The 15,795-nt window shown below is 32.7% G+C and overlaps 2 protein-coding genes across 2 annotated transcripts; both read right to left on the reverse strand.

Moving 5' to 3' along the window:
- Positions 1-1,999: 1,999 nt before the first annotated feature.
- On the reverse strand, positions 2,000-2,714 carry LOC120145250 (classical arabinogalactan protein 9-like). The gene is made up of 2 exons (XM_039159137.1): positions 2,141-2,714; positions 2,000-2,053 (listed from the first exon to the last, which is right to left on the reverse strand). The coding sequence occupies exons 1-2, from the start codon at positions 2,627-2,629 to the stop codon at positions 2,000-2,002; spliced, it is 543 nt and encodes a 180-aa protein (XP_039015068.1). The 5' UTR covers positions 2,630-2,714.
- An 8,557-nt stretch (positions 2,715-11,271) lies between these two features.
- LOC120145121 (probable protein phosphatase 2C 63) lies at positions 11,272-14,290 on the reverse strand. The gene is made up of 4 exons (XM_039159014.1): positions 13,963-14,290; positions 12,622-12,995; positions 11,900-12,136; positions 11,272-11,759 (listed from the first exon to the last, which is right to left on the reverse strand). The coding sequence occupies exons 1-4, from the start codon at positions 14,225-14,227 to the stop codon at positions 11,490-11,492; spliced, it is 1,146 nt and encodes a 381-aa protein (XP_039014945.1). The 5' UTR covers positions 14,228-14,290; the 3' UTR covers positions 11,272-11,489.
- Between the last annotated feature and the right edge of the window lie 1,505 nt (positions 14,291-15,795).

Consider the following 15,795-nt stretch of genomic DNA (forward strand, 5'->3'; position numbering starts at 1 on the left):
TCAATAAATGATTTACAATTAAACTATGACTGAAATGAAAAAATAAAAAATCAAATAACAAAATAAAAAAGTTTTGATTGATGGAGGATTGAGGACCTAATTAACCCAGTCCATTTCATTGGGCACTAAACCTTCCCGCCATGCCCGAAAATTTCCCTTAAAGATTTCCAAATTATAAAATCAAATTGTCAAAATTTCCTCAAAAATTTTCACACCTCTAAATTTGCCAATTATAGGATCAAAATTTGTCAATTCCCACCTTTAAATTCCTACTACTCATGTGAATATTTTTTTTATTAAACTAATGTGAATATTTATATATATAATTATATCATTTATTTTAAATCGATACTTAAATTTTTTATAATTTATACATATATAGTTTTTATATATATATTAATATAAATTATAGTTTATAAACTATATAATTTTTATAGTTTATATATATATATAGTTTACATATATAGTTCATATAAACATAATTTACATATATAGCTTATAATAATTATATAGTTTATAATATAAATATTATATATATATATATATATTAGTTGTTTTAATTTTTTTCTCAACTTTTGAAATGAATGCAATTTTTTCATTTTATAATATTTTTCATATTTGATCCCTTCGTATTGTTTAATTTACTTAAATTTTTATTTGTAATTTCAAATTTGTTCAATTTAGTCCTCCAAATTTTATTTGCATCTAAAATTGACACATACTTATTACTTATTTCTTTTTTTTAATTGGTCCGTAACTTTTTAAATGAGTATAATTTAGTACTTTTTGTATTAATTTCAACCTCACAATTTAAAATTATTTCGATTTGATCCCTCATCAATATGTGTTGTTTAATTTATTTAAATTTTTATTTGTAATTTCATATTGTTCAATTTAGTCCCCCAAATTTATTTGCATCTGAAATTGATCCATACTTATTACTTATTTCTATTTTTAAATTGGCCCATAACTTTTTAAATGGGTATAATTTAGTACTTTTTGTATTAATTTCAACCTCACAATTTAAAATTATTTCGATTTGATCCCTCATCAATGTGTGTTGTTTAATTTATTTAAATTTTTATTTGTAATTTCATATTTATTCAATCTAGTCCTCCAAATTTTATTTGCATCTAAAATTGACCCATACTTATTACTTATTTCTATTTTTTAATTGGCCCATAACTTTTTAAATGGGTATAATTTAGTATTTTTTTGTATTAAGTTCAACTTCACAATTTAAAATTATTTTGATTTGATCCCTCATCAATGTGTATTGTTTAATTTATTTAAATTTTTATTTGTAATTCCATATTTGTTCAATTTAATTCTTAAATTTGTATTTTTCATAAAATTGAACCATGATTATTTATATTCTTAGTAATTTACTCTAAATCATATACAATTACAAATTGTAATTCAATGTTCGCGAAATACTAAAATAATTATTTCAAAAATAAAAATTAACCCGATTTGAACTCAATCCGTATCTGATAGAGATTCGAACTAAATTTTATCTGCCAATGATGTGACCCGATCTGAACGAGATCCGCTTGAAGTCCATCCAAACCTGAATTAACCTGCTTTTTAACTGCTCTGGACCTGAACTGGCATCGATCCAAACTGAAAGTAACCCGACCTAAACCCGAACTGTATCTGGTGTCAAATCAACCTGAAAATGACCCGACCTGATTTGACTTGGACCCGACCTGATTCGAGTCGAAGCATCAAATTTACCTAACTTGACATGTATCCGATTTTACCCGACCTGACATGATCTGACTGAAACCTGAACGATTACCCAATTTTACAACCCTAGTCATTAAAAATGTCTCAAAATAATACAACCCCATCATCAAATACTCATAGTAAAAATGCCCCTTCAAAGAGATTTCAACTTAATAATATCACTGCAAATGTAAATAAACAACTGAAACTGATGCCAACGGAGAAGAGAAGAGAAGAGTCATTTCGTTTAAAGCATCAGACTCAGAACAGCCTATCCCACCACCACCGCCGACCCTCCTACCCTACATGTTTTCTCTACTCCGCTCTATAATTCAATATTAAAAACAAATGATATTAGATAATGTATAACCAAGAAAGATATTCGATAAAACAAAATGATGTGTATATATACCACATCACTTCCAGCTGGGCCTGGTGAAGAAGCGCCCAGGCTAGGAGCAGGGGCCTCGGTTAATGGAGACGGTGGGCTCGAACCCATTGGTGATAGCGTCGGAGACTTGGCTTTCGGTTTGCTAGATGTCGGTGCTGGAACCGCTACTAGTGGAGAAGCCAATGGAGCAGGTGGCTGGGTAGCGGGAGGAGGAGTTACCGGTGGAGGGGTAGCCGGTGGAGTAGCTAGAGGAGGAGAAACAGGTGGTGGGGTTGCGGGAGGCGGAGAGCTAACGGGTAGGGGAGTTGCTGGAGGAGGAGAGCTAGGAGGTGGAGTTGAAACTGGGGGTGGAGAAGTTGTCACTGGAGGTGGCTGAGTGGTAGGCGGAGGTGTGGAAGCTGGAGGGGTGGGAGGCGCCGGCGTGGATGTAGGTGGAGCTTGTGTTAAAACGCTAGCTACAGCAATGCAAAACAAAGCTGATAGAAACAAAAATCTATGATCAAGAATCATGTTAGAACAATGGTGATATTTAATCCTGCGCACCCTATCTGCTTAAACTACGCCCAACACTTTAGAACCGAGGGATAGAGAGCCAGAGGGGAAGGAAGAGCATTACGAGGAAGGAATAGAAGGTGGTATATATTTATACACCATATATTATATGCAATTCTTTACCATCCTCCATTATTTAAAGAGAAAATAACTTCAGTGACCGAAAATTCCTTATAATATACGATTTTGACCAACTTTTTTTCGATTTGCCAAAATGGCCAACAAAATCGCAATGCGATCTCTAAATCGCAACGCGATCTCCAGTATCGCAAATCAGTTTCCAGATTCGCAATGCGATTTTAACTATCGCATTGCGATTTTCCAAATTCACGTTGCGATTTTAGAAAATCGCAATGCGAATATGTAAATCGCAACGCGATTCTGACTACCGTAACGCGATAATACATAATCGCAACGCGATTCTGACTATCGCAACACGATAATACATAATCGCAACGCGATAATACAGAATCGCAATGCGATTTTCAAAGCGCCATTAGTATCGCAAAGCATATTTTATTTTCAAATTCCAAACATGAATATTAATACATCCCGTAATCGCAACTCTTAACCTAAAACCTTAAATCACAACTCAGTCCCATCTCCATTCTCACTCTCTATGGAGACATCCGTCCCCATCTCCGACGAAATTCGTCTATCTCCATCTCTTAGAGCCACCCTCACAATCATTCACGATCAGAAATGGAAAATCAACCAAATCAACAACCGAGGGTTAGTTTTTTTAATTATTTTTATTTTGAATTTTTTGCATTATTATTAGGTTTTTCATATTGAAATTGATGATAAGTTTACTGGTAATTTCAATAATAGATTAACCATTTCACTTAGATTGCTTATTAAATTCATTCGATTGCTGCCAATACTGCTAAACTGTTTAGTCTTTAACCCTGTAAAGTTAGTATTTATATTTGTTTTGTCTTTTGGTTGAAGTAATGCAATTCATTCAAGTTTCAATTTTAGACAATGACTATTTGAAACCGAGGATCGCAACGCGAAATGAAAATCACAACGATAGTCAAATTTGCGTTGCGATAGTCATTTTCGTGTTGCGATTTTCATTTTCGTGTTGCGCTTTTAAGTTTCAGAAACTATTATTCTTCTGCAAATTGAAACTTGAATGAATTGCATTACTTCAACCAAAAAACAAAGACAAATACTAAATTCACAGTGTTGCAAATTTAAGTTTGAAGAATAAACTACTACTACTCTTTATGTTTATTATTGTTTTTGGTATATCTTCACAGTGTAGTTTTTAATCTAACTTGGTATGTTTATTGTTTTTGTAGAACTTTTTTTCGGCTCAATTGATCTTAAGGAATAAAATAAGCCTAGTCACTACAATTGCGTCGAAGCTTTCACATGTACAAAGAACATTGTTTGAGGATACTTGCTTCGGGCCATGGCTGAAAGTACAAAATCCGGGTGGAGATGCTATGTTGACCCATTTGTGGCTTCAGACCATAACTAGCGATCTACCTGAGAGTATAAAATGTGGTAATGAAGAGATATGGTTTCATTTTCCACCAGCGTATACGTGTTTTGGGCAGGAGGAGTTTTGCTTAATCACTGGTCTACGCTTCGAACATGATGATGTAGGTCGATACACTAGTCATATTACCCGCCCATCATGGTTATCCCGGGTTTTTCCTGAGCTGTCAATGGAGAAGCCGAATTTACACGTCGACGACTTGACAAGATTATTGAATAAGAAAGATGGTTTTACTCGGGTGGATGACGTCGATGTTGTTCGAGTATGCCTTTTAGTACTTTTGCATTCCAGCTTTTTAGGCAGAGAGACTAGACAACCTATTCTTAAGGACCTAATATTATTGGTAGATGACCTAAATGCATGGAACTTGTTTCCGTGGGGTTCGTATATATGGAAAGCTGCCTGGAATAAGTTATCGTCTGCCTTTGATGACCACAAAAGTTTGCGTGGCGATGGTTCCAAATACACTTTTTCAGGCTTTATTTGGGCCTTTAAGGTAAGAATTTCTATATAATGTTTCCAAAATTATAATTAATTATTTAACAATTACTAATATTTGTGTATTATATTGTTTTTGTAGATTTGGATATTTGAGGCTTTTCCCGACATGCAGACATATGCATTAAAAACTTCAAATGATATTCCTAGAGCTATTTCCTGGAAGAGGAAACGACGACTGTTGATTTGGGAAGAGTTACTACAGTATACGACAATAAATGATGTAAGTTAACACAAATACTACCATATATATAAACAAATTATTACTAGTACACATTTAACTTTGTTTGAGCTTTTATATTGTTAGGAGGCCAACACTCCATTACAGAGGCTGACACCCACGGAGGCTGAGCTTGCCACTGATTGGTGGCAAGTTAGTAAGCGTTTTTTTGATGGCACGGATGATGAGCACCCTCCACTTCGAGAGCCATCACCTCACCCAGAGCCATCACCTGATCGACCACACTATATACCTCTACAACGAGAGTCATCACTTATTCCGTCACATCATCGATCCTCTTCTCCACCATCACCTCATGATAGGCGACCGACAAAGATGCCATGACATTTATCTCCCTGTTCTCCACCTCCACGGGATGAGTTAGGGGAGTTACGTGATGAGGTCAATGCCTTGCGTGAGGAGGTCGGTACTTTACGCGATGACAATGGTGCATGGCATGACGAGGTATCTACTTTACGTGGTGAGGTAGCGGCTCTACGTGAGATGGTAGTATCGTTGCAGAATGAGGTTCATACTCTACGCAACGAGGTAAGTTTAAGATTTTTCATATTTAACTTGATTTACTCGTAATTTCACTTAGATTAACCATTTCACTTAGATTGCTTAGTAAATTCATTCGGTTGCTGCCAATACTGATAAACAGTTCTAAAATAACCCTGTGAAGTTAGTATTTGTCTTTGTTTTGTATTTTGGTTGAAGTAATGCAATCCATTCAAGTTTCAATTTGCAGAAGAAGAATAGTCGCAACACGAAACTTAAATCGCAACATGAAAATGACTATCGCAATGCGGAAATGACTATCGCAAAATTGTGACAAAAAGCCGGCAGTTGGGAAAACGATGCTTCTGGCGACCCCCTCAACAATTCCAAGGCATAACATTTGGCTCTCCAAGCTTGAGAATAAAAGATACTAATCTTGAACCGAGCATTCATGTCAGTCATAATTTCATGTCCTCGATATACCCTACCATTCAAAAACATTAACTCAGCCAGAAAACCACCCAACACCTTTTTGTTTGCCTGTCTATGGTGAGTAAAAACTTGGGTTTTTGAACATGTATGTTTATCAATAAAAGTCCTAACTTGAAAATTTTCGCAATCTTTTATCCTCTTTGCAATCATACGCCACATACAGTTTTTGTCAATCATACACCTTGTTTCGAAACGATCTTTGCTTGATTTGTTAACTTTTAGTTGATAGTCATCTTCCACACATTTCGTATACAAAGCTATCTTCAAGTATTCCTTTGTATCAAAACAATCATCTTTCTTGATACAAATAATTTTTGTGTAAAAATCAACTGCTATTTTTACCAACTCTTCTTCTGGTATCTGAAGTAATTCTGGCATATTCCAGTTATACTCCCATGGCATTTTCTTCGGGGACTTCTTTTTCGGGGATTTCTTCTTATTCTTTTTCTTCTTTAGGGTTATATGAATTACAGAATGGATGTTCAACATGTTCATTCATAGTCGTAACTTCCTCCTCATTATCATCAACAACATCTTCCTCGACAGCGGCTGTTTCATCATCAAAATTCGAGTATTGACCAATATCAAAATCATTACACGCAGGGTCTGTTTCTTCTTCTGAAACATCATCAAAATCTGAGTATTGACCAAGATCAAAGTCCGGATATTGACCAAGATCAAATTTCGAATACCGACTAGTACTCACAATTTTTTCTGTTAGCTCATCATCGTCTAACTGGTTAATACGAAAACCGGAATTTGGTGCTGAAAGTTGATTGGGATTTGGATTAGAGAAAGGTTGTGGGTTTTGAGATTGTGTTTGGTATTGGAAATGTGGTGAAACAAAATTTGCTTGGTGATGAAATTGTGGTGGAACCATTAAATTTTGAGCACCATAAACTGGGGTTGAAAAACTTAGTTGATTACTACTCGCTACTGACCCAACTACACTACTTCTAGGTTCAACAACATACAATGTAACATCATCTTGCGAAACACTAATGTAAGAAATGAATCGTTCAACATCTTCATTATCGGTTAACAAATAAACTTTACATTTTCTCTGATAAGATAGCCTAAATCCACTTAAGGGCTCTAAATTCAATTTATTTGCAACACGAAACATTTAGAGTTTCATAAGTTAACTTTTTTAATGACAATTTTAGTTGAAGATTCATGGGTAAAGGCATATATTGTAAAACACCATGAACATTCTCTCATGACCCTCCAAATCACAAATCTATTCAAACATGATCAACATTAGATGATTTCATTATTGTAAATTAATTTACTAAACAAACGAGCTGCGAAACTAAAACCTGTTGCCGGATGGGGAAGGATGTCGTTGGATATAGGAACGGATGTCGCCGGAGAGAGTGATAGATGGAGATGGAATGAGTTGCGATTTAGGAATTTAGGTTATGAGTTGCTTCTGCTGCGTAGTTATATACCCAAAACATTTGTGTTGCGAAACTAAAACCTGTTGCGAATTTGAAATTCAGTGTTGTGACAGTCAAAATCGCGTTGCGATTATGTATTATCGCGTTGCGATAGTCAGAATCGTGTTGCGATTTACATATTCGCATTGCGATTTTATAAAATCGCAACGCGAATTTGAAAAATCACAATGCGATAGTCAAAATCACGTTGCGAATCTGGAAACTGATTTGCGATACTGGAGATCGCGTTGCGATTTAGAGATCGCATTGCAATTTTGTTGGTCATTTTGGCAAATAGAAAAAAAGTTGGTCAAAATCGTATATTATAAGGAATTTTCGGTTATTGAGGTTATTTTCTCTTTTTTAAAACCCCAAATACTATTCACTCATCTTCATGTACGGTCTAATGGAAAATGTAACCTGTTCTTCAAAATTACATAATTAGTTAAACACTACTGATAATATTTTTAATTATTTATATTTTATAAAATTATATTTAAAAATTCAAATACTTGAAATTTTGAATATGAATAGTGAAACAAATCTTCAAGAAAAGAAAATATAAAATAAAATTAAGATAAAAAATTATGATATTTTTTATGGTAATTAGAGACTGATATTTGATCAAAATTCGATGAGTTTTGATCTAATCAAATAATTTTTTTTAAAAAAAAGGATGTGGATCCAATCAGGTGATGTTCAAATTTAACGTAATTTAATCTAATATAATATTATAAATATCCCTTATATATTTAGATATAATTGTATTAATGTTCATCTTTATATTATCTTTTCAATTAGTATTTATTTTACCTAATAAAAATAAATGTTATATACATCTATTTGTATCAAGTCCGATTTTAAATCAGGTAAAATCGTTTTAAACTCAGATTGAATCAGGTGCAGATAAAAAAAATTTTTAGATCAAGTTTGGATGAAAAAAGAAACTCGACCCAACTCGGAAGTATTCAATTTATGTTATAATTAAGTTAAAAAAGAAAATTTGATTGGTTAGATTGAATTGGGTACAAAGATGCATGTGAAGGATGAATTAAGGAAGGGTGGTTGTGGGGTGGTCCATTGAAATAGCTGGAAATTTTAAATTATGAAACAAATGTAATTTGTACACGAGGTTTCATAAGGGGGAAAATTATGGGAGACTTGGTTGGTGTGTTGGAGCACCTGAGCAGCACCGCCACCATCAGTTGGGCCGTCATTCCTGCTTTTTCATGTTCTTCTCTTCCTCAACATCATCATTATTACTTAACTCTTTCAAATCCTCATCTTCCTCCCTTAATTATACTTTAATCTGAGATTTAACATTTATACTTTAATTTAATATAATTTTATCCCTTTACATTGACAAGGTCATTAATTGGTTTAAAGAGCTCGTAATGGGTAAACTATACCATTGACCACTTAACTATAACCTCTTTTCATTTCGACCACAGATTTTGAATTCTTATCAATCAGACCGTCCAACTATTTAAATTCATTCAATCAGGCCACTTGCCGTTAACCTTCGACGGAAGTGATGATGTAACAGTTAGTAAAATTAGTGTAATTATATATTTGGTCACTCTTACTTATATATTCTATCAAATTAGTCCTGATTTTAATAAATTAAAATAAAATTAATCTTCCAATGGGATGCTGCCATGTGTCACCATTCAATTTAATAAATTTAATCTCTAATTAGATTGTGAAATGTGTCACTATAAGATTGGGTGATATTTTATTAATTTTAATTAATTATTTTATTTTGCATCAAATAGAGTGACACGTCACCACCTGATTTTATAAGGAAAAAACTTTTAAGTAAAGCCTACTTACAAGGAGGATCGAACAAGCGACATATAACAACATTTAGCACACCCAAACCACTAAGCTAACCCTATTAATTATATAATTTATTACAACTAATGGCAGAAAATTTAAGAAAGAATGCAAGCACTTTAGCCCTTAAACCAAACCCTATATTCAATTAAAAATTACAATATAATATGTTAATTTTTATATTATTTTTAACCCTAATCTGCCATGTTACTTTTTTTATATTATTTTAATTTTTTTAATTTCATTAATTTTATTTTATTATTAGATGTTGACTTAACAATAATATAAAAGGTAAAATAATTTTTTAATCTTTTATATTTATAATTTCTTATGAATGTAACTCTTTAGAATCTATAAACGTAAATGGTTAAACTTTTCGTTGCTCAAGTAGTAATATTTTTTTTATTTTTCAATATTAATGATTAAATTGATAAAAAAATAAATATAAGAAATTAAATTTTTTTATAGTTGTGGAATCGGTAATTAATAATACAATTGAACATAATTTAAGGATAAATTAATATTTTAAAATAAACAAATAGCATAGAGATTATTTTGACAAAAATAAAGTCTTTGATTAGTGACAAAAATAGAATAGAGACTACTTTAGTGACACTTTTTTTCATCACTCCATAATTAATTTAAAATGTAAGATTTAAAATAATAATAAATTAAATATTATATAAAAAAGTTAATTTAACAATTATATATGAGAAATTATATAAAAATAAATATAGTTTAAAATATAAAAAAAATTAAATTTTACTTTTTTTATTTTTATATATAATATTATAAATTTTAATTGAAATGGGTTTGATTTAAAAGCTAAAGTGCTTGCATTCTCTCTTAAATTTCCAGCCATTAATATAACAAATTATATAATATTATAAATTTTAATTGAATATGGGTTCGATTCTCCTTGGAAGTAGATTTCATTTTTATGTGTTTTTCTTATCAAATAAAAACACATAAAAATGAAATAATTTAAAATACGTGACATGAATATGGGTTTGTTTTTCTATATATTATTTTTAACCAGGTTCGATTTGGATGTAATTGTCACTTTAGGTCTATTGTGAAATAATTTAAAATACGTGACATGAATTGTTTCGATATGCTTTATCTTTTTATTTTGATCAAAATTTAAGTTGCTTGTCTGGACGATATATATATATATATATATATATAAAATTTAAGGGACGCTTTGTAATGTGACATTGCTGCAATGTGACCAACTAATCAAATAAATGTTCAAAATAAATTAATCACACTCGTAAACTATTCCAGAGTTCGGTTACTTAAAGTGTCAAACTCCAAGGTTAGTTCTGTATATTTAAATAAAAAATTATCATATACGATAAATGAATTCTAAAAAGAAGAATTAAATTGATTTACGATACGAATCAAATTTAACTTTACTAATATTCAACGACAGTAAAATATTACTGAAATGGGAGAGTAAAATGAATGTGACAATCAACATTGAAAGTCGATCACAGAACATGACGCTTTTCGGAAGACGGTCAGGGTATTCGACATCTTCAATTATTCATTGGAGCTAGACGGGTCGTCCTTCTAAAAATATTAAATTAACATATATTTTTATTTTATTTTTATGTATTTTCTATTAAAAATCTATTTTCACCTTCTTAAAGTTCTATGAATTCATGTTCGTCCCATAATATAAAATCTTATGCTCAGTCACTGTCTCCCCCAACGTATTCAGAAGATCAATCATGGTACTCTGGTCGAGTATAACTGCTGATCGAGTATAACTGCACAAGAGAGGGAAACCGGTCATGCTGCTCCGATTATGAAAAGGTAGAAGATATTAGGTGCTCCGGCTGTCTTTCGGAAGACGTCAAGTGCTCCGGCTAATTTCCGACAAGTACCGTAATATTCACCCTATTTAAGAAAATAAAGTCTAGATAACTCCAAATGAATTATTTTTAACATTGATAGATAGTGTACGTAAACTTGAGCTGAACCCATTCCTTGAATATCTTATTCTTAGAAATATAATAATATTAAAAGGAGAAAAATACAAAGTAAAAGCTAAAAAGCTAGAGCCGCAGAGACAAGGTGGACTGACTATTCAAAGTTAAACCATGGATAAAATGATTTTTCATATAAACTATGAACAGAGAATTAAACAATACAAAAATGATTTTTCTGGGATTCATTACATTTGATAGAAAAGGCTAAAAGACATGAATAAACATATTTTACCTTCAAAAACTCCAGATTTTGTCCAACTTCAACTCTATGATTTGGTGTTTTTTATAAATTAAGCTTTACTTGGAACCCTCGTTGTATTGTGTTTTAGGTAATTGTTTGAAGCAGATCCTCGTGCCCTTCATCCGCATTGAAGGAGTAGATGTCAACAGGTGCCGTTGTGTAACCCGTCGCATTCTGCTTCATTCTATTATAGCGAGACCCTCCGTGTCTGTCGAGATAAATTACGACCACTGTGATATCGTCGTGAAAGTGACGTCTTATACCCTTTTCGATTTTCTTGATGTCACAGTATCTCATCTCCCTTTTCTTTGCAACTTCTTTAAGTGCAGCTCTTACTAATCTCTTGGCAATACCCTGCAAGCGTTCGAGCAATCGAATATCAATACCGACATGCTATTGATACATTGCATTTCCATTTTCCACAAGCTTCTTTTAAGGCCTGTGGATAATGAAGACTAGTTTATAAGATACGGCAAGAAAACATGAATACTCACTGCTCTCGGGTTTTTGAAAACAATGTTTACGGCAGCTTCATCACTCAACTGCTCCCATAGGCCATCTGATGCAAAGATCAGGAACTGATCCTGCGGCTTAAGTTTTCTAATAAGGATTGAGGGTTCTGCTGTAATAACCGGCCTTTTAATGGGAACAGGGTTTCCGAACCGCTGAAAGATCGGATCTCTATAGAACTCGGGTTTCTTCAGGTAAACATCACCAATAGATCTTGATACCTGAGATAAGAAAACAAAACTGCTTAGACCAGCACAATGCTTAAGAGAAAAGACTGTAATTGCTTAAAGGTTAGCATTATGCTTCAGGAATCTGGCATTTTGTTCATCTCATGCATAGAAGGCATACTTTATGACAAATAGCTGCACGAGAAGGTACAGAAAGTCAGACCGGAATATTCGTTGAAAGTTGGAAGCATAACCGGTTTTCGGAATAAATTTCATAGCAATGCACAATGCATACAAGCGTTAATATACCTATCCACCAAGAGAAAAATCCAAATGCTTGCAAGCAATACCTACAAAGAAATATGTAAATGATTTTGCTTTGGAGTGGATACAGATCGAATTCATTGTGAAGCACCAAAATGAAAAAACAGAACAATCGACGTTGAGTTCATCAACAACTACTAGAACAATACAGACTATTCCTGAAACTGATTGCTTTTAAACAACTCTTACAAATCCACTTGTCAGCAGAATTGTACCTGGATTATGCCCTTAATCCTCCAAACTCCGCGGGTATACACCACTATATGAGAATCATCGGGATGAAGCTCCTCGACCTCCTTCCGGACTTCCTCAACTCCGACGTTATGATCTGTTGACAGCCTCTCTGCCACTACCTTGTTTACTTTCTCCTCCGAAACTCTCTTGCCAAGAACAGCTCTCGAGTCACCAAGATTTGCCACGTATAACACATCGTTTGAAATTGCACCAACTAGACAGCATGATCCAACTGACGCAATTTGAGGCCTTAAAGAAAATGACCGCTTCACCAAATGCAAAAACTCTTCTTCAGTGGCATTGAATGCCCTCTTTATCACATCTGCAGATAATCCCCCTTGTTCTGTAGCAAATTCTACAATGAAGAAAAGAAAACAAAATTAAGGGTTCCCATCAATCTTTTCAAAATAAAAGTGCATAATAATCAATGGAAAGGAACAAATCCCATGAAAAGAATGAGATTAAAGGGTCCAAAATTGAATTAAACTTACAAACCAACACGTTTAGAAAAAATAGTTCATATTCATTGTATACACAAGTGCAATTATCAAACAAATAAAACAAAAAGTGACAATAGACACTTGTAAATTGAGTCTAAATATCCATATACTGAAAAATATATTCTGAAACATATTTGATAACTCCATTGACAGCTTAAGGTTTCCCTGCCATGGACATAAAGATATACTATATATTCATGCCATAGATTCTATATCACGTACAAGCAAAGAAAAATTCCCCATATCCAATGATCTATAAAGTACCATGAAACTTCATATTTGTCCTTACTCCTTAGCAGGGCTTCAAATCACGGTTCGAAAACGTGATAGCGCCTGCAAAATAGCGGTTTCACCTCCGTCCGAGTTACCAGCTACACCCGCAATAGCTCCCAATAGCGCCCGTGACGCCCACAATCACGGTAAACCCGAAATGACCGAAAACCGACCACGACAGCGATTTGAAACTATGCTCCTTAGCAAAGAAAGATATGCTATATATTCTAAAAAAAAGAATCCATTCTTTCATTTATTGAATTAGACTTGCAAACAGATACAAATTTAGACAAATAGCTCATATTCAATGTCTACACAAGTACAAATTTTCATACAACTAAAACAAGAGTGTATGATAGACAAATCTGTAAATTTGATGCTTTCTGATTATTCCATTGATAGCTCAAGGTTATTCGTGTCATATCCATCCATCCATCCATACATGTTATATGTTCATTCATGCCATATCTATGTATTCTACATTAAACCATAAAAAAGAAGAATTCAATGAATAAACCGAAATAGAAATAAAGAGAGAGAGAGAATTACTGTGGAGTAAAGGGAAGAGGTGCTTGTTGACAAACCGGGAAGCTTCGGGGCCGCCATGACCATCATAGACACCGACGTAGGTAGCAAAAGGAGAGGTAAAGACTTGGCTTTGATCTTCAAGGTGGTTGTTGGCTTGCACGACGGCGATGGAGAAATCACCGGAGGCGTGGGGTTTAAGGTCAGTGTGCCACATGAGAGAATCGCTACCGGCCCTCATACCGAGGCAACGCTCGAGCGGCCGTGAAAGCGACCGTAACATCATCATCGTAATAACTAAACCTCTCAAATACTTTCAAAGGGTTTTTCTTTTTTCTCTTTCTGGGGGAAGGATTTTTAAGAGAGAGAAATGGAGTGGAGAGTGAGGTAAAGTGAAAGGAAAACTAAAAGATGCCGCGTGAGGAGGAAGGGAGATGATGACCAACCACCCTAATACAATACTTGTTATTACTTTCCACTCTACGCGTTAACCATTACTTTATTTTTCAAATAAAATATTATATTGAAAATTTAAAATTTTCTATTATTATCAAATATCAATTGTTAATAAAACTAGATATTAAATGTCTTAAAATGTCTAAATTTATAGAATTGTTTATGTAATGAAATTTTATAATATTCATTTTTAATTAATATAAATAATTATATAAAAATCACAATTTGATACTAAAAAGATCTTTTCATATACATATTATATGTGTATGTACGTATACATGAACGGGCCATTTTTTTATATTAAAATATGTTTATAAAAAATTATATCCCTTGTTAGGTATATGTGAAATTTTAGATTTATAATATGTAAAAGCAACTTAGAAAAAAAAAAGCATATGAATTTCTTTGAATTTCTTTCCTATAGAAGTTATGAAAATAAATAGAAATGTTATATTTCAAATTAATATTTACATATATATAGGAAATAATAAAGATATTTTCTATATTTAAGTATCTGGGTAAAGTACACAAATGGTCCCCTGATTATAGGTATTGCTTTATTAAGTCCATTGACTATTAAAAATTACAAAATGATCATTCGACTTCATAATGTTGTTTTGTTTAGTCCCTCGACTATTAAAAGTTATAAATTGGTCACCCAACTATTGATTACGTTATAAATTCATCATTTTCCGTTAAAAAATTGACGATTGACTAAGCTGGACGTTAACATGATGACTGTGATATAATAGTCGTTTGAGATTATGAGATTAGATTTTATCATATTACAATTAGTATATTAATGTTCAACTCAGAATAATGTCAACTTTTAACAAAAAAAAATGATGAGTTTGGAATATAATGAATAATCAGGTGACCATTTTATTATCTTAAATAGTCGAGCAAGAACCAAGTGGCTTCCATAGTAAATGAATTATTGTTATTCCTTGAGGACTCGGGTTCGAGCACCATAGATGTCAGGGGTATGAGCCTTCTATGTAAATGGTTAAGAGTTATCTTTGAACAAATATTGCACCAGATTAATAAAAAAAATAGTCAAATGACTCAACAAAACAATACTCTGGGTTTGTTTGTTTCCGTGTAATTGGTTTTCCAGGAAATGTTTTCCTCATTTTCAGTGTTTGGTTGGCGGAAAACAGATGGTCAATGTAATTCATTTCCCTGGTCAATTGAATTTCATTTATATTTTCTGGAAAACGACTTACGATCTGATTTTCCGTAAGTCATTTTACGAACTTTTCACTTCAAAGCATAAACACTTAAAACATTCTTATTTTATATATTTAATATTAATATATTATTTTAGTATCTTTTTAATAAAAATATTAATTATTAAATTTTATTAATTGATAATTTTTATAATATAATATTTTTATTTTA

The sequence above is a fragment of the Hibiscus syriacus genome, unplaced genomic scaffold (genome assembly GCF_006381635.1).
Source record: "Hibiscus syriacus cultivar Baekdansim isolate YM2019G1 unplaced genomic scaffold, ASM638163v2 tig00110893_pilon, whole genome shotgun sequence".
NCBI classification, from domain to species: Eukaryota; Viridiplantae; Streptophyta; class Magnoliopsida; order Malvales; family Malvaceae; genus Hibiscus; species Hibiscus syriacus.